The sequence below is a fragment of the Anabas testudineus genome, chromosome 6, assembly GCF_900324465.2.
Source record: "Anabas testudineus chromosome 6, fAnaTes1.2, whole genome shotgun sequence".
In the NCBI taxonomy this organism is placed as follows: Eukaryota; Metazoa; Chordata; class Actinopteri; order Anabantiformes; family Anabantidae; genus Anabas; species Anabas testudineus.
The window spans coordinates 2,821,087-2,846,319 of NC_046615.1; the positions used below are offsets into that span (position 1 = coordinate 2,821,087).

The 25,233-nt window shown below is 40.4% G+C and overlaps 2 protein-coding genes across 5 annotated transcripts; one reads left to right on the plus strand and one right to left on the minus strand.

Annotated features, from left to right (window-relative positions):
- Positions 1-235: 235 nt before the first annotated feature.
- si:dkey-12e7.1 (F-box protein) lies at positions 236-3,772 on the minus strand. Of its 4 annotated transcripts, XM_026366536.1 has the most exons (4): positions 3,717-3,772; positions 3,508-3,563; positions 2,000-2,622; positions 236-1,829 (listed from the first exon to the last, which is right to left on the minus strand). In XM_026366536.1, exons 3-4 carry the CDS (start codon positions 2,528-2,530, stop codon positions 1,242-1,244), a joined length of 1,119 nt encoding a protein of 372 aa, XP_026222321.1. In that variant the 5' UTR covers positions 2,531-2,622; positions 3,508-3,563; positions 3,717-3,772; the 3' UTR covers positions 236-1,241. The 4 variants fall into 4 exon arrangements, with proteins under 4 accessions (XP_026222321.1, XP_026222319.1, XP_026222320.1 ...); XM_026366534.1 differs by having other exon boundaries at positions 3,508-3,763; XM_026366535.1 differs by having other exon boundaries at positions 2,705-3,763.
- A 2,153-nt stretch (positions 3,773-5,925) lies between these two features.
- chka (choline kinase alpha) lies at positions 5,926-23,237 on the plus strand. The gene is made up of 12 exons (XM_026364654.1): positions 5,926-6,369; positions 6,722-6,830; positions 8,675-8,728; positions 14,067-14,180; positions 14,439-14,572; positions 16,538-16,642; positions 16,791-16,849; positions 16,933-17,020; positions 18,697-18,805; positions 18,898-19,004; positions 19,118-19,199; positions 19,558-23,237. The coding sequence occupies exons 1-12, from the start codon at positions 6,134-6,136 to the stop codon at positions 19,615-19,617; spliced, it is 1,257 nt and encodes a 418-aa protein (XP_026220439.1). The 5' UTR covers positions 5,926-6,133; the 3' UTR covers positions 19,618-23,237.
- Positions 23,238-25,233: the final 1,996 nt, after the last annotated feature.

The window sequence follows — 25,233 nt, forward strand, 5'->3', positions numbered from 1 at the left end:
TAACAGCTGTATTTAAATCAATGAGCAAAATAGTAACTAGCTAAATTACAGTACAGTAAATGTCAGTCTTGGTGTTACTGAGAATAAAGGCTAAATATTTAAGCCTTCAGGAGTGTAAGGTGAAAAGAACTTTTGAAAATGAAGTGGTAATATTTTGTAATATATCCTGAAAAAGAATTCAAGAAAAAAATGGAAACACTGACAAAAATGTAATGTTGCAAGAATAAAGCTGTGCTATTTCCAGATTTTAATACCAGGGATAATGTTTGTCTTCATTTTCACTGTTCTTTCTTCTCTTTAAAAAACTGTGATATTAACACTTTTTTCTCTCCATCTTTAGATTTAATCCTTAATAGGCTGCCCTAGTAATCATTGTCTGAAGTTTAAAACAGGTGCTCCACAACTAGAAGAAGGCATCACACTTTATACTTAAGGCCTGTTTCCACTGCTAGCTGTGTTTCCAGGGTCTACATTTAGCTCCTGGGCTGTAGTCCCATTTAAAAATGTCCCTGGTCAGTGAACAGTTCTGAAGTTCTGAAGGTCCAGGAAGAGCTGAATGTCATTGGTCAAATACTGCACAGCATTTTACACACACACACACACACACACACACACACACACACACACACACACACACACACACACACACACACACACACACACACACACACACACAGCCTGTTTAAAAACCTGCTGCACACATAACCAACTGATTGTTGCACTTTGACACGTCAGCAGACTAACTTGCTAAAACTTCCTGTTGTCCTGCTGTGGAAATGCAAATCACAAATCTGTTAAAGACCCAAGTGAAGCTTCCTGGACTTTACATCCTGGGAAAGAAAAGTGCCAAGAACTCACTGTCTTTTGTCTTCTTTTCATAATACATGTGTCATACAAGCTTAGCTCAGCTGGAGTTGTATTTTATCTCATCAATTTCTGGAATTGATGTCTGGAAGGTCAACTCAGTGCAATCAGCATGAAGCAGTGCTTTTTGGAAATATTGGACAAATGAAATAAAACAATTATATACACGCTGTTCATCACCATTTAGTCAAGAGTTGAACAGCTGGGAAACTGAACAGCAGCTTACTGTGGGAACCTGCAGTCATTTGATTCACTTCAAGTCGCAAGTGTCCCTCCCACTTTATGTCCAGTTCATCCAAATGGGATAAAAATGTCTTGTAAAACCTTCTTTCTGGAATCTTCCACCTGATGATCAGCTGTGGGACACACTCAGCTGACTACCAAAGCCAGCTGTCTAGATGCTGAACACAGTAACAGGACTGTTCCAGGATGGCAGACAGTTCCCCATAGTTCTCCTCTCTCCATGTGGGAAGGAGCCTCTCATTGTTTAGAGCCTGAAGCTTGGGTGTCCCCTCCCGGAGGACGTGGTACAGACAAGGCCACCGGCTCTGAATCCTCAACCTGGTCCTCCGGTCCAGTGTGATACCTCGGACAATCTTCTTCGCTCGAAGCTCACGCAGGGCGGGCAGCTTTAGACAGGAGAAGACTAATCCCCGACTAGGCGACACATCAAGGAACTCTAGAGACTGAGACTCCAGAGTGTATGAGATGCCCAGGTTCCTCAGCGGCACCAGAACGTGTAAAGTCAAAGACTTCAGGTTAGGCAGGGACTTGGTTAGGGTCTGCAACGTGGAGGGAGTGACCCCTTTAAACACCCAGAAGTATTTGAGCTCGAGGACGCGGAGCTGCTGGAACTGGCTGAGCAGTGACACTGACAGGTCCGACCAGTCAAAATGTAGCCGCATCTTGGAGATGCGTGGGCAGCTGTGGGTGAGTTTGGTCAGCAGCTCCTGGAAACTCGTCACCTGCAAAACCAAATCACACAGATGAACCCTGTGGAGATTATTTTATAGATCAAGTGACATATTAGTGTGTACATGTTAATATGGACAAAACATCAACTTTTTCCTGTCAGTGTGTGACACAGGATTCTCTGCATATAGGCTTAAGATAGGCTTTAATTTTTTTACATTACCTGGTCCATTTTGGTAATGCTGTCCTGGTGTGAACTGGAGCTGGAGTGGACCCTGAGGTCCAGTGGTTCAAGAAGAGTAAAGGTCCAGTTGAGGTCCAGGTGGCTGAGGTCTCTGCAGTGAACATTATCCAGCAGGTGAACCAGCAGCTCACACCACTTGTTGCAGCGATCCCCCAGGTCAAAGCTTGCCTTCAGCGTGAGCAGGCTTGCGCGCCGCGAGATGAGGTGGTGGGTGTAATGGTGGACCCAGGATTTCCACCTCTCAAACTCACGATTGGAAACGAGCAGCCCCTCCTGACCCAGGTGGAAGACGCCACGACGGGAATAGTCAGCTACACGCCACAGCTTCCATGAGCGGACAAGACAGCTCCAGCTGAGGCAAACCAAAGCACAGCTACACTTATCCACCTCGTTCAGAAAGGAAAGGACGTGCAGCTGGCACTCCACGGGCAGGAAGTTGAAAGGGAAGTGGTCGTCGACCGCTTTCCGCCGGCTGTTCACGGGAACCAGGGTTCTTTTTCGTGGTGACATGATGTCAGCTGAAGAAATTATTTCGGTGCTCAATGGTGGAGGTCAGAGTCTCCACCGGGTGGTCTTATGGTCCGGCTTTGCCATGAATATATCTGTGAAGATAGTGAAGTCATTTACAACTTTGACTTTTATTGTTCTTAGCAAGTGGTTCAAGGTAAAAGAAGTAACAAACACCTGGTCTGCGTGATCTGTTTACAGCAGGCAATGCTACATGCACTTTGTTCACTTAGCTCAGTTCATGTTCGGGAAGTTGGACGTCTTCTTCCAAACCAAAGAACTAACAGTAAAGGTACGGCTGGGTGTAAAAACCCAACTTAAAAGCCACTTCCTTTTGTTCCGTTTTGGGGTTTAAATAATATATGTTAATACTATGTAATCTGGTTGCTCATTCTAAGGAGATTATACTCTTTGTCAATCCACTACAATTAAAATGTGCTAAAAATGACATCACCTGGAAGAATATTTCAACTAGGAACAGGGAGATGTTTTCATTTCAGGAAGGCAGAGGGAGGAACCATAGGAAACAAGTTGAAAATAGGTATAATTGCCCTCTAAGTTCTTATCTTATGGGGGAAGTTGATGAGGTTTTATCTCAGGGGAAAGTGCTGTGTCAGTTTTCTGTTGCTCTCATGTTATTCACGTTAAGCTAAGCAACCAGCCAACTTCCACAAAGGTTAGCGTAACGTTAGCACTTGAACAAACACCCAGTTGAAACAAACGTGCAAGCAATGTGATGCTCATGTGACACCTTAATCGGGGTATTAAAATACAACTCAGCTAAACGCCACGTTAGTTTGTAACATGACTCGGGTTCTTTTGGCAGCTCCAGTATTTCTTTTCCTCTGCAGACACTTAGCCCGCAGCCTCTGTCAAAATACCAACATCTTATTCCCTCAAAGGCCACAAAGGGACTGTGTGGATGTTCCGCTTCTATCCATATATCTATCTGCCTGTCGAGACAAAAGTCGTGTCGTTACCTTTATGTCGGAAAGGCTGTTTCCCGTGTTCAGTTAAAAAGCTAACCTGCTAGAAGCTAGCAGGGAGGAGACAAAGGAGTTTAAATGTTTAGCTAATTACTTTATAGTTAAAGATTTTACATAATTCTTTTATATATGAACATATCAGTAGCTGTAAAAAAAACGTTTTCTAAATACAAACGTAAACAAATATAAAGAACAGTGCTCACTAACTAGGCCGGCTAGTTAGCTGCCGAACAGCTGAGTTCTGTTGTTGTTTTTGTTGTGGCTCGTTGCTGATGGCGTCATCAAACTGCGTTGGGTTGCGTGTTTTCGATGCAGGCGTTGCGCCGCCGGGGCGGAGGTTATTGTTTCAAAAGACTTTAGAATAACAACGTTGTTACTGTGAAGCAAATAAAGAACATTTGCAGACACAACCGACGCTGACAGACGCGGATTATGTTTAAATTTTTCTACTCTTTGTATCAGTCCTTGAAATGTATATTTATCACCACTTTTATTTAATTTAATTTATTTTATTCTATTTAATTAACCTAGCATGCGTTTAACCTGTGAATGTGCTTCAAATCCTATTTATTTATCCTATTTTTTTTTTTTATTAATAGTGATCATTGACATAATACCAGTAGATGGCACTATATGTGCACAAAAAAGTGCTCTCGCTGATTGCCTTGAAGATGTGTCCTCATCTGACATCCTGTGGAAATGCTGATACAGACAGTTTCCGTCACATGTCTGCCCGTAGACTTTGCTTCAGGGAGCCAAATTAAAATCTGGTCCAAACATTAACAGGAGCAAACTGTAGCCTAATTGTAATTGATCAGTATCTGGCCAGTGTGGTCAGATGCAGTGTAGTTCACCAGAAGATGATTTCAGAGGGAACACACTGTCATGGCTTCATGGAGCATAGAGTTTGACTTAAAATAATTGTTGACTTGTGGATATGTAATATTTTTTCTCAATCTAATGCAACAAACTACAAAATGAAGGTAAATGGGGAGCTGGTCTTATGGTGCATGATATATCATAGTAGTGCGATATCAGGCTATAAAAAGAGTATTGTCTTCCTTCCTGTGGCTGTGGTTTGGTGGCAAATGAATGTATTTCTGTATTTGCCATTTGCACAGCCAGAGAAAATGAGGATGTGGGACATGCAAGACAGACGCGAGAGAGAAGATTTGAAAAATAAACACACAGAAAATAGTTTTTCAGGCTATCTGAAGAAAACCTTGTGGCAGATTATGTTTACAAACCCACTGAAAAGTTCATCTTTAGGTTTTGAACATGTAAAGACACAACTCCCTCGACACACATTTCTGAGGAGCAATATTTTGACAAATGCTTTCAGTGTTTTGCATGTGCAGGTGGACTCACAGGATCACAACACGAGCCGGTGCAGGGAGCATACTTGCACAAGTGCACTTATCTGGCGACTGTGGAGGGTACAGTTGGCAGTAATGTGCCAGTGAACATCTGCTCTACGCAGATTCCCAAATATTCAAAACAAGTTTTGTTTAAAGAGGCAGGAGGTGAATTTAGAGAGTCTGTCAGATCTTTCACACAATACGTGACACATGTTGAACGTGAATACAAGCTTGTTTGTTTAGATTATAATCAAAATGCCACAGAATATGTGTAAAGACTGCTGGTTGATATGAATGCAAATGTATCAGGCAAAAAAATATTCATTGCTGTTAATATTGCTTGTGCAACAACTTCCGTTTTGCCACATTTGTCATTTTTAAATGTAAGAAATGCAAGGTACAGTACGTCTGTCCTACTGCTAGGTAGTTACAGTGGTAAAAGTTGTAACAATGCACAGTACTATGCAGGCATTATTGCTGCAGTTTTCTGCAAACAGTAAAAACTGTAAACATTATGGGTCTTTAGAGAACCTCACACAGACAAGTCACATTGTTCCCAAAAATTAAATGTGTGGCAAATAGACTTGTAAACATATTATGGATCATCTCTCTTGTTTCAACAATAAAAACACATAGAATATGCAAGTATTAAAAGTCCAAAAGTATTCATCATTGTTATTATTATTATTATTATTATTATTATTATTATTATTATATGAATACAAGCATGATGACAACTTCAGTATATTCATATATTATGTTACAATCTAACAGTATAAAACTATTGTAACAAATATATAAAGCACTCTATATCAATAATCTAAAGAAGACACATTACTCAAAAACAAGACATTTTCGATGGATTGCATCTTGTGACATCAGAACTCGCCTGTGTGTCCGACTGTCCCTGAAGGCACCTTGGTGTTTGTTTTGATTCCCTAGGGCTGTGTCAGAGCCGACCAATCAGAAAAGAGTAGGGGGCGCGGGCGCATCATGTGACCCCTCCCTCGCAGCCCCGCCCACTCGCCGTGTAAATCGGCGCGTCTCTTGGATCGAGTTCAGTCGGAGTGCAGCGAGCGAAGAAGAAGAAGAAGAAGAAGAAGAAGAAGAAGAAGAAGAAGAAGAAGAAGAAGACGAAGAGAGAGACAGAGCACAACACCTCCTCAACTAACCAACATACTGTGACTGAATACACGACATTAGTCATTCAAGGGGTGTAGCGTCCAGCTCTGAATATTTTCGTTTCTTTAAAAAAAAGCAAAATGAAGACCAAATTCATCAACGGGGTGTCCTCCTCCCCCTCCATGTCTCTGGGTCTGCTGGTGACCGAGAACGCATTGCAGGTCCAGCCCGACGCCCAAGACGACTGCAAGGAGCTGGTCCACCTCGACCAGCCCGACCCGGACACCCGGCGCAAAGCTTATCTGTGGTGCAGAGAGTTCCTCCATGGAGCCTGGAAGAGCCTGGCTGAAACCGACTTCCGTATCACCATCATCAGGTAAAGGGTGGGTGTGTTTGGAGGGACGCTGATGGCGCAGTTATAAAACCCCAGCACCACAACACACACCTTCACAGCTTCTGCACTAGCTTTTAACGATGGAGCAGCTCCAGTGTGTTGTCTTCATTTATATTTTCTCTAACAAAAATCTCCTAATTTAATGTTCTCGCAACCTGTAATGTAATTTTTTTATATATTAAGGGTTATAGTAGAGACTTGTAAGTGTTACTAACATCAACAGAATCATTTATAATCTAAATCTGAATAAGTGTATGAATGTACATTAGATTATTAGACACAATCCCCACATCAAAGAAATAATTACACTGTCCGTTGACTGTCTGTCCTCCAGGGGTGGTCTGAGCAACAAGCTCTTCCTGTGCAGCCTCCCCGACAGCCTGGACACTGTTGGGGACGAGCCTAGGAGCGTCCTGCTGCGTCTCTATGGGGCCATCCTGCAGGTGGGAGCCACATCTCAGAAAACAAAACAAACCCACAGCTGAACGCTGTTGTTTTTATTGTACAAACCGAGTTACAAGTAAGCCAAGCTCTGCACAAGGATGTGTTGCAGTGTCTGAGAAATTAGTTTCCCTCAGTAGCGTGTGTAGTATGTAGTTATTAGCCTGTAAGTATTTCAGCGTAGCTGCTTTAAATAGAGATTGGTTCTGCTCTACGACACACATAAACATTGTCTTTTCACTAAAACTATGAGAATGTGCTTTTACCACAGTAGCGACTCGTGTAACTGGGGTCAAATGTTACTTTATTGCTTCACTTGGTAGAAACCAGACCATGAACTCGAAAGATACATACAAATGTGTGATGTAAAAGCGCCACTACCACAGGTGGTTGTTGTGTGCGTTGTGTGTCTGCAGATCATATGTCATGTTAGTGTATGTATGTGTAGTTGTATGTATGTGTGCAGGCGTGTTAGCCATTGTTGTACATGGTGATGTACCCCCATGGCTGTACATGCATGTGTTCTTTGCCGTAGGCTTCCCAAAGGAGCGTGCCTTGGGCACTCTTGTTCCCAGGTGAACCCACCAAAAAACACGGTACAGTATGAGATCTCTGAAATCTCAGCCTAATACAAAAACGTTTAACACACATTAATGTAGCACAAACCTGGCCACAAATGCCGGGAAGACACAGTATGGCGGAAAACCAAGTGTTTGAAACACCTCTCCTGTCTGTCTCTTTTCTTCTCTAAATTCCTGCCTTAAGATTTTGAGATCGTTAAGCAGTCAGCTGAATTTCTGACCTGGTAGACAAAGCAAGGAGCCAGATAATGAATCTGCACATTTGCACCTCGCTCAGCTAAAAAAAAAAACCAACCTCCTCAGCTTCATAATTAGCACTAAAACAAATAGGTCATATATTTTCCACAGTGGCTGCAGTTAGCAACACGAGAGGCAGAGGCGTTTTTATCTCCTAAGGTGACGTGGCAGCTGCTCTACCGGACACATTCTAACAGATCTAGTCCAGAGATCAGTTCAGTCACCAAATAGCTCTCACACCACCCCACATTGATTTTACTTTCAAATATTGAGTGACAGGACACTTACAAAACGTTTGTGTACCTTTCCTGAAAACAGCAATAATCTGCTGTGATTAATTTTTACTGTGATGTGCACACAGGCCTGACTAAACCTGCATTAAGTATTAACTAAAGTCTGTGTAATTGCTAGTGGGAGTAGAAGCAGTTAGCTTTTATTGCTAGGGACGTCTGACAGAGCAAAAGCGCTGTGACCTTCACCAAGGTAACTGCCACCATCTCCGTCATGACCGAGCTGCCTCTCGAGAATTAGTGATGTCTAATCAAAGGGCTAATGTGATAAAGGAACTCATATGTCATTGTCAGAGTGCACAGGTACTAATGATTAAACAAACCCTAGCTGCACTGGGGACAGTGTTTCTCAGCAATGAAGATATGTGGATAGCATGTTGGAAATGAGAAGATTCATCAAATACAATGCATGAATAAATAAATAGTCATTTTTAGCCACAGCTTTTATTTGTTGTTCTTAGTACAATCTAACACCCACCAGCTGTTTTTGGGGTAATAGAGAATAGTTTTTCTCTCTCATCCTTGAAGTGACTCTTTCTTTGCACACTATCTGGCTTCTGTCTGTTGCATCAAGTAGGGAGTCAGGGGGCTCACAGTGATTAGAAGCCAAAAGACTTGGTGTGTCTTTGAACTCATACTGTACTGTCTGGATTCCAGACATAGCTAGGTTTTCATCTTGCTCACCAGTGGCTCCACACATATTCACAGATCGTTCTTTCCTGTTTCTTTTGTTGATAGATGTCCTGTAATAAAGGGGAGTCCCGACAGTCCAACAAAGAGAATCACTTCCAAGTAAGTAACTGATGGTGTGTGCATTCAGCCACCACAACTCTCACCATGTCACATGTCTGGCAACATTTTGCTCACCTAAATTTGGGATTTCATTCTGATTTTACTGAGGCAGCAGGTATTTCAGGTAAAGAATAGTTGGAACGTATGGAACCCCATGAGCTTCTGAAGAATTGGTTAAATCTTGTCTCCGTTTAATGAGCTCTGAGACAAGCTCGACTGTAAAAACTGAGCTTGGTGACTCTACAATAACAGATTTCGTTCATGGGGGCAGTTTATACTTTAAACAAACCAGATTAAAAGGCTTTTCTTGTGATAAAATTAGCTTATCTGGCTTCAATTCAAGTTCCAACACTACAGTATATTCAGAGGCACTGATTGTAGCCTTAGCCTCTGCCAACACTCATGGCCATTGACCTGGAAATTCCCTTACCCTGCACCCTGTCATGTGATCACAACCCTGACACCCATGTTTTAAGGCTGAGTCACAACTCTATGTGATGTCTTTGGGGTGAGATCATCAGTGAGTCAGCTGCCGTTATCATTCGGGCATCTTTTTTATGATAAGCAGGCTGCTCAGATGAAAGGGAGTGCTGCCTTCACTTAGCTGTGAGGCTCGTGCAGATAAGACCCAGTGTCAGTGTCTCACTGTCCTAGATCCACCTTCTCTAACAGTGCTGTCTGGTCAACGTAAATCCCATCTTAATTACATAGGATGAAACTGTAATAATTCCTGTGGGGATATTCTAGATGTCACAGCAGCATAATATCAGACATAATAGACACAAATTAATAATAGATGATACACCATGGGCAATGTTCCAATGATAGTAACCACTAGACATATTTACTATTGACCATATATGCCTACAGCAATACACAAATACAGTATGTTAGAAATATAAAGAAATATAAGTACTGTGAATTCTCACTTCCTCAATTTTTACCTGCTGTCAAGAGGATTATGGACTTTTCCACTGCACTACATCTGTCACACTGTTACATTTAGTTATTGTTCTGACCAAAATATGTATTAACTAGTCGAGAGCCGTAACCAGTTACATTTTTAAGTGATACTTTTTTTGATCCACTTTCCACTTTGCCTTTTTCTGTTAAGCCAGCAAAAATGAAACTGAGTCAGTCACTAAGTTTATCACTTTCTGGGTCATGTGCAAAAACAGGAAGCTTCATGGACGGTGCTGCTTGTTGGGAACGTTCAACTTCTCATATTTTACATTAAAAGCCTTCCAGCTGCTTAAGTTGAAACATATGCTGTTTTAGTGACCAGTAGCTCAATAAGGTTAAAGAAAAGGGCAAAGTAGATCATAATTAGTAAATGAAAACAGTATTCTGTATTATAGAAGCCATATATTACATACATGTGATATATGGGTTGGTATCTACAGGACAGAAAGTACGAACCACTGTGCGTCAGTGGATATTATGTAACCGTATATGTATTTAAGGCCTTATCATTGTCTTTTAACATGAGTTCACTAGTGTGTCACAGGTTCTGTTAAGTTCAGATGGGTTTGACCCGTCTGTACACACTAAGCTATCCCCTTACTGGCTTATTGACACACATTACAGAGAAGATAAGTCTTAAGGTCAAAGCATCAGCTGTCAGAGGTTCCCAGTGCACCTACGTCAGTACAAGGTCAGCTGTTTAGTCTATATGTGTAGTATATAAAGCCATAAAAAAATAAAGGCTTTTTTTCTGTCACCATTGTGCAACTCTAGGTATGGGCTATTTCTTTACATAAAGGCAAAATTTAAATGTGGGCATTACACAAGAGCTCAGTCTCCACTGTTACTGGCATCATTCTAAAATAAAGTGCTCATGTGAGGCTCGTTCTTGTATATCCGATGTTTGTACAAGTTTTAAGCTAAAAGAGATCATGCACAAACTGAATTCCTGGCATGGTACTTTGATCTGTACTCATGACTGTCAACTTGGTATGAAGCAAGTCTATATTAGAACAAGCCAAGCAAAGCTCTGGTACACAGAAGAATGTAGGAATTCTGGATGCCAAGATGATGTAGTCAGTCAGTGACTTGCTAAAGTGCTTCAGAGGAGTGATACATCCTATTAGCTGACTGTGCAGGAGTCTGAGACTTTGCTGCGCTTCAGGCTGCCAGCTGGTCTGTTGTCTGGCAGTATGTGTGTCAGGATGATTATGGTAATGTGGATAATTCACGTTGGAGATTTAAAACTGCATGTGATCAGCATTCTGCAGATAAGGCATTACATAACAATTGGGAGCATTCACTGAGCAAATGCCCTGGGAATGAAACAGTGTGCTGTACTCAAGATGTATGAGCATTTCTAAATTGCTCAGAGTTTCCTGCATATTACTAATGTAATCCTGGTAAAGATTAAAGTTGACTTCATCTATTCAATTCAATTCAATTCAATTCAATTTTATTTGTATAGCACCAATTTACAACAGAAGTTATCTCAAGGCACTTTACAGTGTAAGGTTTAAGACCTTACAGAAAATATTTATACAAAAAATTATAGAGAAAACCCAACAATCCCATTTGAGCAAGCTTTAGGCAACAGTGGAGAGGAAAAACTCCCTTTAGAGGAAGAAACCTCCAGCAGAAACAGGCTCATAGTGGGCGGCCATCTGCCTTGACCGGAATCTACTGAATTAAACTACCTGGATTTTAATGTTAACATTCCCAATAGTCAGGGTCTGACTTCTTTTAATACGCTATATCTAATGAAGTAAGAATGTGGCGATTGTTTGCAGAACAAATCAAGTTGTTTTTATTTATTATTTGTATTATATTCTTCCAGCTAGATTTGCTTGAGCTTATTTAAGATATTTTGCAAATAGTTGAAGAAGCAATTCAAAATAGAAATGAAACATCTTGAAGAACCCCATACAAGTACAGTTGCTACACTGCTGGTTGACAGCAGTTTTTAAAACGGAAAGGACCCTATGAGCTTTTATCTGATTCCACACGTTGTTCCCTGTATCCAAAAGTTTTAAACTGATCTGTAGGTGGTGCAGTACAGTTTTATTTTGAGAAATATGGTTTCAGCATGGTTTGAAATTATATCTAACATCTAGGAGGCCTTAAAGTGGGCAGCATTGTGTGCTTTAATCTGGCTTCCTGCTGGATGGTCATATGAAACACATTCCTTGGCTTTTTGCCCAAGACCCCAGCACTTGGATCCAAACTTCTGTCTCTGTCTGCAGCAGTTTATCTGAAGGTTATCCCCTGAAGAGGGTTGAAATAAAATTTCTGGGGCAACCATAAAGGGTTATGTTTGAATGCAGCAGGTGTAGTATTACTAAGAACACTTAACATCCCAAAGAAAATGTGGAAAAAACAACTAATTAGTACAGTATAGCTTTGTTTAAAAAATTAAATCATTTCATTTAGAAGAAGGTTTTACCAAAGCAGCATACAAATATACAAGGGGACAACATGGGCTTCAGTGTCTTACCCAGGGACTTTAATTGGTGGACACCGGAACCCAGGGATTGAACCAGCAACCATAGGACCAGTGGACAACCTGCTCTACCTCTCAAGACACAGGCCGCCCAAAATAAGAATTCATAACAGCATTATTTATGTACTTGAACCATTTTTAGTGATGATATGTAAAATTATCAAGCTGAATGAGATCTCCGGTTCATAATACAAAAGTTACTTTACCAAGAACTCTAGATGTAGTTCACTCTTGGGTTCTCGCTTTCTTTGGTTTAGTGTTACTGAGCTCAGAAACTCAAACTACAGCTTCAGTGCAACTCTGTCCTTAGATACTAGTAGAAATGCAGCTTCTTAGTTTCCCACAGAGTACATCAGTTGTAGAATCAGCCTGCCCGTTCTGTTAATTAGCGAGTGACCACTGTCATCTGCTAATGACCTTCTGCCTAATTGGTTAGAAGCCCGGTTTTCTGTCTTCTCTGCAAAAAAATCGAGTGAAACTGATTCACATCTATCAGAAGCCAGCACACAGCAGTAGTCTTTCAGGACAATTGTTTAAGCTGGTATGAAAGATGGTTTCCTAGTCAGCCTTGAGGCCCTTGTTGAGCTCCAGACAATAGGTACTGGTGTGTGAGATTTGTGTGCCTCTAAGATAAAGGGAGAATGTCTGTATTCTGTCCGTCAGCAACTGCAGCAGTGACCGCTGCACCGGTCTAACTTTTATGGAGGTTTTAATCTACCTCGTGTTCTCATCACTGCTCTGACAACCACAGCATTTCTCCTCATTTAGACTCCTCCATCTGACTCCTCCAATCCCTTATTTCTTCTAAAGCCTCTTTCAGACATGCACTTCACCCTGCTAAGTCCCTGGCATTTTCACATGTCAGAGTCCAAGTTCTTTATCCCAGAAGTTGCATTGGCAGTCTGCCCACCTAGAAAAACCTCAGAAACGTGCGTGACTGCACTACACAGTTCAAATAACTAGACTGAGCAATAAAAAAAGAAACCTTAAAAAATATAGCATGCACAGGGGTATGGCGTACATTTGTGAATATAATGTTACATGGTTAAATCTGTTTCCTAAACTGCTGCAGATACAAGGCTCTGTCAACAACATGGCCAAACCTAAAATAAGATGTGAGACATACCTGACTAACTTTCACATTTTCAGACACTGGGACTAGAAAAAACTTTTAGTCTCATTTCTCATTCTGTTCTTCTTATACGTTGTTCATCCATTGATGGAATAACCTGGTCATTCAATATATTCAGTTAGTCAGGTGAGACAAATAACTTTGCTGAACATAGACCTGACCAACTGCAGCAACCCCAGGTCATAGCACTGCCCCCACAGGCTTGTACAGTAGGCACTAGACATGATGGGTGCATCACTTCACCCTCCTCTCTTCTTACTCTGATGCTCCCATTACTCCAGAGTCCAATCTTTTTGCTCCCTAGCAAATTAAAGCCTTTTTTACTGTTTAACCTCACCAACAATTGGTTTTCTTAAGGCTACACAGCTGTTTAGTTCCAGTCCCTTGAGTTCACTTCGAATTGTGCATGTAGAAATGTTCTTACTTTTACTAATAAATAGAGCCATGAGTTCTACTGTTGTGGTTCTACACTTTGATTTCACCAAACGTGAAGTGATCACCAATTTTCTTCCTCCAAGATAATGGTTCCCCACTATCCTTCCAGTTTTTAATAATGTATTGGACAGTTTTAGTAGTTTCATCAACCTCCTTAGATGTTTTCTTTGATTGATTCATGTCAATAATTTGACCCTTCAGAAACAGATGAACATCTTTACCACAGGATGTGTCTTCTGACATAGTTGTTTAAGAAATGAGAAGCTCAAATCACTGAAATGTTTTTAAGTTTCTTAATTTGTTTTCAGGGGGCGGAGGCAATGGTACTGGAAAGTGTGATGTTTGCCATCTTGGCCGAAAGGGATTTAGGCCCGAAACTCTACGGTATTTTCCCTCAGGGCAGACTGGAGCAGTATGTACCTGTGAGTATGTGTGTTCTTTCTATGTTGTGAAAACTATGTAACTGACTCAAATATAACTGGGTAAATAGGTGTGTAAAACTTAAAACCAGACCTAGTATTGGTGGCTCTGGTTTAGTAAAATTTTAGTGAAACATCTGAATCTATGGTATCTTAATTCTCTTCTGGGCAGGTATAGTTACCCATTAATGCATGCAGCAACTAAAATATTCAAAGTCATGGGTATAAATAAAATAATCAGCTATAACATTCTGTTTACAGAGCCGTAAACTGGACACATGTGAGTTAAGCGACCCAAGCATTTCTGCTGAAATCGCTGAAAAAATGGCCAAGTTTCACCGGATGAGGATGCCCTTCAACAAGGAACCCAAGTGGCTGTTTGGAACCATGGAGAAGTGAGTCATTTTAAGCCTTGTCTTGACCTCCCTGCCCTGCAAATACCTGAATCATATTTGTTCAACACGAGATTCACTGAGCAGATTTGAAAATTCTCCTCAGTCAATAGCTAGTTTCTCATTCCTAAGATAACACTTAACAAAATGATTACTTATCTGTGAGTGTGATGTGGCAGTTAGCTTATCATAATGAACTTCCACTTTGATTTCAAATGTATGCGTTGGGTGTTTACAGGGTTGATGTTGTGCAATATTCAACATGGTTTGTTGATTTTAGTGAATTGTCTTTGTAGTACATTATGTACTATTTTTTAAATAAAAGTTTTCATAGTTTTTAAAACGGTCATCAAAAAAGTTTTGATGATACTTTTTGTATCTGTAGCTGTAATTATTGAGAAATAAAATTGCACTGAGCTCTGGGAGCTACAAGCTACTACATCAAATATTTACTCTGTGTTGTTTGTTAAAAAACACATCCCTAAACAACTATGAGTTGCTTTTTGGTGTGTGTGTTTTGTGTAGTAGAAACTGTTTGTTTGTTTGTTTTTCCCCTGGGGCCTCAGGCCTACGCAAGAAGAGAACAAACATTTGTACATTGTTGTGCAAAATGGATCAATTGTCAAAAAACTTTCCTTTTTCTTTAAATTCTTAATCTCATATCTTGTCATAATGTAGGTGAAATCACTGCAGCAAAAATGTTCAAAGAGCACAGGCTGAGTGGAAAAAAACTGATACAAATGTTTATGAGTATCATTACGGGAAAAACGTTTACAAGGAGGTATGACTGATTTTTGTCGAGCTGCCAGGGAAACTGGAACACACCCAATTTTTGTAGCCACAGTGAAACCTGCCCTAGTTTGGATTTGTAAGTGTGTTACGCACAGCACACATGCTTGAGTGTTTTGTGTCCGCAGAAAAACATTGACATTTTCAAATCATTTTATCTTCACAAAGTGACTTTAAATTTAAGACAGTATCAGTTTCATGACTGAAAAGATTTTATTCTGTTATTTCAGTGATCAGTGCCAATAATGGACTGAAAAGTATTTACAAAAAGCACAATAGTTGCAAAGAAGTGCTTTTTAAAACTTTTATACTTTTAATTGAACAGAGAGAAATACTTCAAATAACAGAATGTAGCATATTGAAAGACAAATCATAGTGTCACAGTCGCATAAGTGGAGAAAAATCAGTAAACTGCTTCTGTAATGTCAGTATGTCAGCCATGTTAATAGCCAAAGTTTGCTTATGTTAACAACTGTAGCGTTAGCCCACAAAAGCTACTATTCATAACAGACTAACATGGATGTATTGAAATTAGAAAGGGTGGGTTTTGTTGCTTATGTGCTCAGTGGATTTATTGAATTGAACATTGAAAAATGTCCCCAATCCAAACAGACTGTGTACCAACTGTACAGATGTAAACTGTAGTTAACCTACAAAACAAAGCACAACCACATGTGCAGAGTGTGTTACTGTGGTTGAATTGCAGATTCAGAAACTTTGAGACCTTCTCCTTTACTTCTCTTTATGAAATAAGATAACTTAACGTCTTTCTCACGATACTGTGAGCTAATGCTATTTTAATATAACTATAATTCCTTTTTGCTATTGTTGAAAAATATTTAACTCATATCTATCTTGGAAAATAGCAAATGAAATATACTTTGGTTTTAATTACATTAGGGGTGAAAAATAGAACTTCTACTTGTCAAAGTTACGTCATTGTTTGTTTCAATCGTCATGGTCACTGACATATCGGAGAAATATTTTACATAACCAAATGAGTGGTGATGCATCGCCACATCGTGCCTTATTCAGTCTCATGAATGCTGCCTGAGATGACAAAAGTTACTTACTCTGTATGAAGACGTCATAGTAGAGTTATCAGGACTGCTTACCTCAGGCTTTATGGTCAGAAAATGATAAGTCAGAGTGACTGTGTGTGTGTAACATTCTCACCAGGTATCTCAGTCAAGTAATGAGGTTGAACTTCCCCAGAGAGTCTCACCTGCGACACTTCAATCGCCTGATCAGCTACAATCTGCCACAGGAGATGGATATGCTTAAGTATGTTTTTGCAAACAGCACACACAAACACACACACACTCACTCACTCACTCACTCACTCACTCACTCACTCACTCACTCACTCACTCACTCTTTAAACCCCCGCTGATCCACACTCTTTTGATTTCTGACCTTTCTGTTTCTTCAGGTCTTTACTAGAGTCCACCCACTCTCCTGTGGTGTTCTGCCACAATGACTGTCAAGAAGGTAAAGTGCATCCCTGCTTGGGCTACATTTGTTTTTGTTTTTGTTTTTTTATAGAAAAATAATTGTGTGTGTGCTGCTTTCAGGTAACATCCTTCTGCTGAAGGGCCGCCAGACTTCAGGCAAACAGAAGCTCATGCTCATTGACTTTGAGTACAGCAGCTACAACTACAGGTATGTCTAGTTCAGCTGTAGCTAAACTAGCTTAAGCATGATATTCTAGTAAAATCTTATGCCAAGCAATAACTTGATCCTACCAGAAGTTACAGTACCATGGATTGGCCACTACGCAGAAATTACTTAATTTCCCATCACTGACCCTCGAGAGTTTATGTGTGTCACATAAAGTGGCTATATTATTCACTTGCCAAAATGTACCAGTGGTTTTCCAAGTAACACCTGATCTACGGACATTTCTGATGGCTGAATCTCCCTCAGCTGCTGCCTCATTTGTTTCCCTTTAAATTAACCTTGGCTCTGCACCACGGAGAGAGGAGGAGGGTGTGCATTGGGACAGATGGTGAAGCAGAATGTGCAGTGTGAGAGACAAAGATTAACAAAGTAACCCAGGAAATGTCTGTAAAGATCCTCAGTGTCCTGGGTTTTCTTGGTATAACCCAGGAAACCAGAGAGAAAAGAACATGGCTGGGCTTGTATCTGCGTACAGTCAGCAGTTACCTCTGGCAGCTGCAATTCATGGTCTCCACCTCCTACTGAAATATTCACTGCAGCTGTTATGTAACCAGAATTTGGCAGGCCGCAGTGGGGTGGGGGGGACACAGGATGAAGGCAAAGGAAAGACCTGTCAGTGTAACTAATGGAGATGCTGGTGCAGTGGATTTTTTAGTACAGACATGCACAAATGGACTGGGAGTAGTAAGAACTGAATGAAATAGAACGGTGTGATCACACGTCAGGGGGAGGGGTTCTTTTCTGCACCTTTGTTTGTGAATTCTTGAGTTTCTAATTTCTGGGAAAAAGAGTAAAACGCAGTGGCCTTGGCTCACAGTGGATCACAGACAAAAGTCTCTTTCTCTTTCCCCAACATAAAGAAACACCCCCACCCCCCTGCAGCTCTTTTCAGCACGGCCCCTTTAAGTCTGCTCGTACAGTATTCTGCACTGTGAACATGTGACCCTCTGAATGCAAATGGCCCACTGCACACACACTGCAAACGTGAGACGACATGTGCTGACATACAGTGACTGTATGTACATGCCCATATGGATGCTGTATTGAGTTTTTTTTTCTTAGCTTGTAGTGGAAACAAAGGGAGATGAATCCAGTTCATAGACTCTTTCAGAGAACAGGGAGGTTTTGTGTTGTTACAGGTCTTCCTGGGTGGTGGTAGCAATATGGGAATCAAATGTAGGACATGAGCACATACAGTATGGCCATCCGTTTGTTCCGGTCTAAATCTCACAAGTAGTGTCAAAGATCAGATAGAGGCCTTCGTTTATTTGAATAGAAAACCAGGGTTGTATTAAACAGACCTCCAACAGAGCCCACATGAAAGCAGTCATTTCTTTCACTTGCTGGTCATTGGGTGGAAAAGGGTGAAGCAGCATCAGCTGTGTTTATGTACATGTAATCCCTTTAACCCACATGGCTTCAGTGCTGTAGGCTGCACTCAAAACAAAGCTTTAGGGCGGGTTTAGATAGTGTGTGATCCTCCCTGAAAAACAAGGTCTCATGTTTTCCTAAGTGAACAAAGTCACCAGAGGTGGTGGTTTTTAAATACATGGTCAGATGGCGTGAACACAACCAAATGTCAGCAATTTAATAATCATTTTAATGAATCTAAAGGTGTAATCAGTGTCTTGCTGCTTCTCCCTCTGTTAACCTTGCAGGGGATTTGATATTGGCAACCATTTCTGTGAATGGATGTATGACTACAACTGTGATGAGGCTCCTTATTTCAAAGTAAATGCTCAGGCCTACCCTTCAAAGGCCCAGCAGGTGTGTATGATGCGCTAATACACCTTCATCTTAAGTATTTGGTTTTACTCATGGACCACTGACTGGGGTGATTTTATCATGTCTCCGTGCAGCTCCACTTCATTGAAAGGTACCTGCGTGAGTCTGACCAAGGGTTTGACAACTTGAGTGAGGAGGACCAAATTAAGCTGAAGGAAGAGCTCTACGTTGAGGTGAACAGGTGAGTTCACATGCAGAACACGGTGTAAACTGACACCATATTGTCAGTACAAGACAGTACTACAGAAACATACTAGTGCATACTAGTAAGGTGTTCATGTGTTTTAAATGTAGGTTCTCCCTGGCGTCCCACTTCTTCTGGGGCTTGTGGTCAATCATCCAGGCGCGGCTCTCCACCATCAAGTTTGGATACCTGGTGAGTAAAGGTTTTATTACTTTGAAAATAAATGAGTACAGCGCTCACAGCGTTAAATGTGGTAATCAAAGGCAGTGGATGAGACATAAGACGTATTGGAGGAAGAAATGGAGGTTCATGTAGTGTCAATATTTACTGTGTTAACAGTAGGTTAAAGGAGATCAGGTCACAAGGATATCACAAGACACCGACAACACCAGTCCACTAGTCATACATTTCAGTGTCAAACACACTGTAAATTCAAATGGTTGGGGCCTTTTTTATTTTCCTTAGGCCTTTCTTTTGAAATAATTTCTCTAAAATATCTAAATATTTTAATAGACGTTCTTCTTGTTGTTTTCTCTTGACTGTGTTGTAGGAGTACGCCCAGGCCAGATTTGATGCTTACTTCCAGCAGAAGAAGATCTGGGCTGTCTAATGGGGCGAGATGATTTGGATGGATTGATAACATGTTCAGCCAAAAGGCAGGAGGACGACACACAGGCTGAGAAAGGGTCTATCATCCACACTTACTTACACTCCCTGCCTTGTTGGCTAAAGTCGGTGTTGTGCTGAGCAAAGCCAAAATGTGATCACATGGCTAGGTGTTTAAATACGCCCCACAATCCATTGCTACTCAAAGTTTACACAGCATAAAGAGCCAAAAAAAAAAAAGAAGAAGAAACATCAACTAACCTTCATTACTGGTCAGAACTGCTCCCTGCTTGTGTCTTGTTCAACCTTAACACTAACACGAAGGTTCGAGCAGGAGAAAGGTGGATTACGGTTAAAGCTACATCGGAAATCTTGACATTGCATCAATGTATATGTATTGATCATTCCCTTATGGAAATGTTCTTTGAGAAAGAATCAAAATGTGAACTCCTGAGTAGATTCCTGCTTACTGAAGCAACCACTTGCTAACTATGTATATTATATATAGATATCAATGTGCCAGTAACTTGGCCCTACTTGTTACTAATAGGCTGACTTGTTGGACAGGCCAAACTAATGTCTACACTTAAGATATCACTCACTTGCTGTTTGATTTTCTTTTTTAAATGGATGTATTTGACTTTGTCAGGCCAGAGTAAATTCCATGATGTTGTGTTTCAGAAATGTGAACAAGTTCCTTGTTCTGGGTGGTTGTCTAAACTTCACCAAGTCAAAAAGAACTTCAGGTATTTTCTTTTAGCTAGGTTCTTACTAATACGACAGAAGTTTGGAAGGATCGTCATAGTTGATCCACATCTCTGAGAGATTTTTGCTAAGCTCTTGAGCCACGCACCTTTTCTTTTTTACTTGTATCTATTATTCCATGCAAGAAAATATCAAACTGTACACATGACAGTGGTTCTCTATTGTGGGAATGGATTCTTTGGTGACGTCACTGGTTTTTTGGCGCAAGTGCCTTCTACCAAGTTGCCTCATCATTGTACCCATCCAGAATAATGGCATGAATATTTGTGTATGTAAGTAAGTTGCAGCTCGATGGCTGGATAGTAACTCTGTTAACGGGGACTTTAGGAAAATGTGACTTCTGAAAAATTGCTTCTGCGAGCTCACTCTCAGCTCAACTTGTCAACTGCTCTACGAAAATTGTTCTGCTAAAGAAGCCAAATAATTCCACAGCACAGTCAGTATTATCTCATAGGTTATGTTTTTGCACTTTGTTCTGTGCAGTCGGCTAATTATTCCAGATTGTTTGAAAGGAGAGATGTGAGAGTGAAAACTGTGACTTTCTTCTTTAGCCTCACATCCTCCAAACATCACGAGAGCAGCTCTAATCTCCCTCACCCGATCAAGTCTTCACAAGTGCAAAGATTATGGACACATATCCATTTATTTTCCTTGCGAGGCACTTTTTTGTGTTTGTTAAAAAATGAGCCTTTTCATGTTAGCATTCCTCTTTTGGTATGAGTGACCATAAGCTGGCTTCCCAGCTTGCCACTACAGCATCAGTGCCTGTGCCAGTGACAGCAACACTTTACAGGATAGAAATCAGTTTTCTACACATCTCCTATATTGGAGGAGAGTAAAAACCCAGTGAGGAAGGACAAAAAAAATGGACTTAAGCAGCACACTAGCAGAGCAGCAGATTGCATCTTGTGTAAGTGTCTACAACCTTACCTGTCTAAAACCTGTCGGTCACCTGAACAGGGTAAACTCGACCTTTTGTGAACGTTGACACTTTTCATTATTGTTGCTATTGTTGCTTTTATACTTTCCACTCTCAAACATATATGAGCTCTTTCTTTGTAATCCATATGAATCCATGTTGTAAGTAGTTTATTTTTATAATACTGAGTCATTGGGTTCAGACAGTGGTAGAAAAAAAAACCAGGCTTCTGCTAATGTCCTCAGCTCTGTCCTAGCTTGCTAGCAATATGAGATTGTTGAATTTACCACCTTTATCTCCAGCTAGCCTTTTATTGTCTCCTAATAGCTCATTGTAATACAAGAACCCTATAAAGTGGGATTTTAAACGTGCTTGTGGTGGCTACATTCATGCTATGGTGAAAGATTGAGGCTACAGCAAACAGGTAACCACTGCAGGGCATAGGGATGTCATGTCGCTCGCAGTGGACAGAATGCATCATGGAAATTTTAAACCCTCTTCAATGTGTTTTTAACACTTTTTACTCTAGTGGTGTGGGTGACAAGATTATAGATTGAATATGGAGATTTGAAAAGCTCGACAGGCCTGCTAAGCCATGATTAGGCAGTTGCTGTTTAGAGGTTTTTAGAGGTCGCCACACAAATCACTGTCTGCATTATTAGACCCTTGTTTGCTATACTGTAGTTACATGTTGTGGATAGATACATGAATAGAATTGCACTGTGCTCCGTGACTGCACTACTAAAGATTCAGAACCGCCACAGATGCTGACATGCTGTATATATTCATTCCTGTGAAGCTGTAGCAGATTTATGCATTTGGGGGTTTTCCCTGGGGGTTTGAGCAGCCACCAAAACGTATATGTGAGTCATGTGAAGTGTGCTGTAGGTGTTACCTCATGCTTCTTATGAGACCGACTATACAGTGAACACAGAGCTGACGCAACTGATCTAGATCATAAAACTAAACTACACCAGTCACTCGATACTGGAACCATCCACAGATATTTGAATGTCACTGTGGCACTTTTGATCTGAGGACCGAAAGAAAAGTAGAACTTTATGTACTTGAGTATTTTAATTTACCTTTGGGGGTTCTTGAGCTGTGAAGTTTCTAAAATGTTTATTATATGTGTAACCAGTGTATATTTGACATGCCAGTGTGTTTTATTGCATATTTCATGGTTTCTTTTTATTTTCGTTGGTTAACTTATAGTTTTATCTCTCTCCTGAGACACTGTTATTAAAGTTTGAAAAGTGTTACTGGTACATCACTTGTTAAGCAGCAGTCTTTCATTTTGTACCTGTTGTTTTTTTTCAGTGGCTCTTTCTTCTACCTGAACGTAATTTGTATTTGTTGTTATTCAGAAGTTGTCTTTCACTTTTGACATGTATCCATTGATCTGACATTTGACTGTTTTGCTATTTTCATCTCAACTGTGTTTCTCTTTTTCAAAATTTAAAAAAATATATTGGTTATAGAATAAATGTACACCATGATCTGCGGTTACAGTACATTATATACATTTCTTTGAGTACACATCGCACCAAAATACCTGAAAATGTGACCTAAATGGTTGTTGGACAGGGTTTGTTCCCACCCTCTCATGTCTGTTTATTCCTGTATTTCGATGTATTCATTTTTCAACAACAACAATATAGAAGGTTGTGCTAAAAATAATTCTAATAACCAAATTTATACCTAACAATCGTAGCATTCTTGAGAATGTACACTGTGTTAATGTCATACAAAACCCTGTTCATTAATACATCACTGATCATTCCTAACTATGCAGCTTTACTGAATACACACTGTACAGTATGTACTCATAAAAACATACTTTGTAATGTGTAAGATGAACTACATACAAATGACCATAGCTGTAAAATGTACTTTTCTGCACTGCACACATAAAAAATAAAGAAACAGTGATGACTGACTGACAAGTGGTTTCATTTGGTTGTGCATACATTTATGGTAAATAGAACCTGATGAGACCTGACTGGTTAGACAAACCATGGTGACGGAGGGAACTGTTGTTTAAACATAAATAAACAACAATAACTTCAGCTCATTTTACAGGAACAATTCTAGTTCTATTGTCTATTCTAGAAATGGTTTTTAAATCAGAATATGGGACTTTTAACCGTATATTATACAGTAAACTGACCAACTACATCAAGCCAACATGCACCATCACATGTATGTTTAATGGTCGTGTTCAGCTTAGAAATATGCTTGTTAATATTTGTGACTGTGATGATCCGATCATGTTTCATCACCAATTTATACAGAAACCCAGGAAACTACAATTAGTATAATTCACTTCTTTTTTCTTACTGTTATGAAGTCATATTTCATTGTTTATATCTTGGAGTACAGTTAAATGCATCATAAACAAATGGAAAGAATATGGTTCATGTGTCAATCTGCCTACAGGCCAACCTCAAAAACTGACTGACAAAAGCTTCAAGCTTCAGAAATATCTCCAACTATAATGCCAATCATTTTACTAGTCATGGTCCTCAGGAGATGAACTGCGCACACTAGTAAACCCTTTTCACCCTGCGCCTACATTCTAACATGTCCATTTAAAAAAAGATCACAAAATCTATTGGTCCAACATTTTGGACAAATATATTCATGGTTCCCAGAGGATACATTTGCAATAACTTTAGATGCATCCAAAACCTGAGTGGATCCGAATGGACCTGAACACATGGTTTCAGGTTGGCGTGTTGACTCATGTTGAGTGTCAGTAGGTTGTCCGTGGGTCTGTTCTCTCTCGCCTACACTTGGATTTCAGTGGCCTTTGTTACACAGGAAGAAAAACAATAAATGTACCTCACAGAGCTTCTTTTCAGCCCATTTAATTGATGCTTTTCCTCACTGTAGGCATGGGAGGAATCTCAGAAGCAGGTGTGGTCCGTTCATGAGTAACTTTCCACTGACACTTTTGTTTTGACCTTTTTCGATGAACAGCAGGTGCCTTACAGGCTAACGCCCAGAACAATCACACTCTCATATTACCTAGACTTGACAATCAGGCCCACTCAGATCCGCCTCAGTCTTGTGACTGTACCTGGCCTTATTTTTAGATACTGCACACAGTTCTACGTCATGAGCTCAATATGATCTGCAGTCGCCATGTGCTTGAGTGTAACCTCTTTATCCAGATCAACCATAATCCATCTGCTCCAGCAAATCGGACACAGTGCGGCCCATTGGGCTGAAAACCCTATGAAGGAAATTTTAAATGTCCGTCCCAGAGATCCCGAACTCCACTTCCTGTCTTTTTGTGTGACTTTTGGAGATGCAGCTCAAATGAACTCTTGAAATATGAACCTGTGCACATGAGAAACTCTAAATGTCCCTTTATCACTTGTATTCAAATAATGTTGAAGAGCCAGAACCAAGCATGGATCCATTTTTTGCATAGCTCTCCACTCCCCAACCGTAAATATTTGAAATGCTGCAGGTCAGTTTTCAGATGTTAACCTCTAAGAAGAAGAAAAACAAAGTAACACACAGCTATCAATATCTCTGTGTCAAGATGTGAGCTGTTTATTCGCACTGGCTGCTCAGAGAAACATTGGTGAAGCAGGAATATTCACTATAATTCATTCTAAATTCACTAGTATGAAGCTGAACCTTTAAGGCAGGACTGCGTGTCTGTTCTGTGCAGACCTCTCTCTCTCAGCTATAGTGTTTCTGGGTGGTGCACCTTCTGTTTCTATACACATAAGAAAAAACAGACAAGAAAGCACAGTGCACCTACTGTATGTTAGCGCTGTATGTAGGTCAGATAATGCTTCACTGGTCAATATTTATTATTTATTCATATTTATTTGAGTCACTTGAGTTCGTTTGGAGTGTTGGAGGCCGAAGTTCAATTGCAGCAGAGACAAGTGACCTACGGCAGTGTTCCTTCACACA

What these genes read in the sequence shown, in the direction of transcription:
- si:dkey-12e7.1 (XM_026366536.1), bottom strand. Translation starts at nt 2,530, where the DNA reads ATGTCACCACGAAAAAGAACCCTGGTTCCCGTGAACAGCCGGCGGAAA. An exon ending in GCATTACCAAAATGGACCAG is followed by an intron (nt 1,830 to 1,999) that starts GTAATGTAAAAA and finishes TTGGTTTTGCAG; the next exon opens with GTGACGAGTTTCCAGGAGCT.
- chka (XM_026364654.1), top strand. Translation starts at nt 6,134, where the DNA reads ATGAAGACCAAATTCATCAACGGGGTGTCCTCCTCCCCCTCCATGTCT. An exon ending in TTCCGTATCACCATCATCAG is followed by an intron (nt 6,370 to 6,721) that starts GTAAAGGGTGGG and finishes TCTGTCCTCCAG; the next exon opens with GGGTGGTCTGAGCAACAAGC. An exon ending in TACAGCAGCTACAACTACAG is followed by an intron (nt 17,021 to 18,696) that starts GTATGTCTAGTT and finishes TTAACCTTGCAG; the next exon opens with GGGATTTGATATTGGCAACC.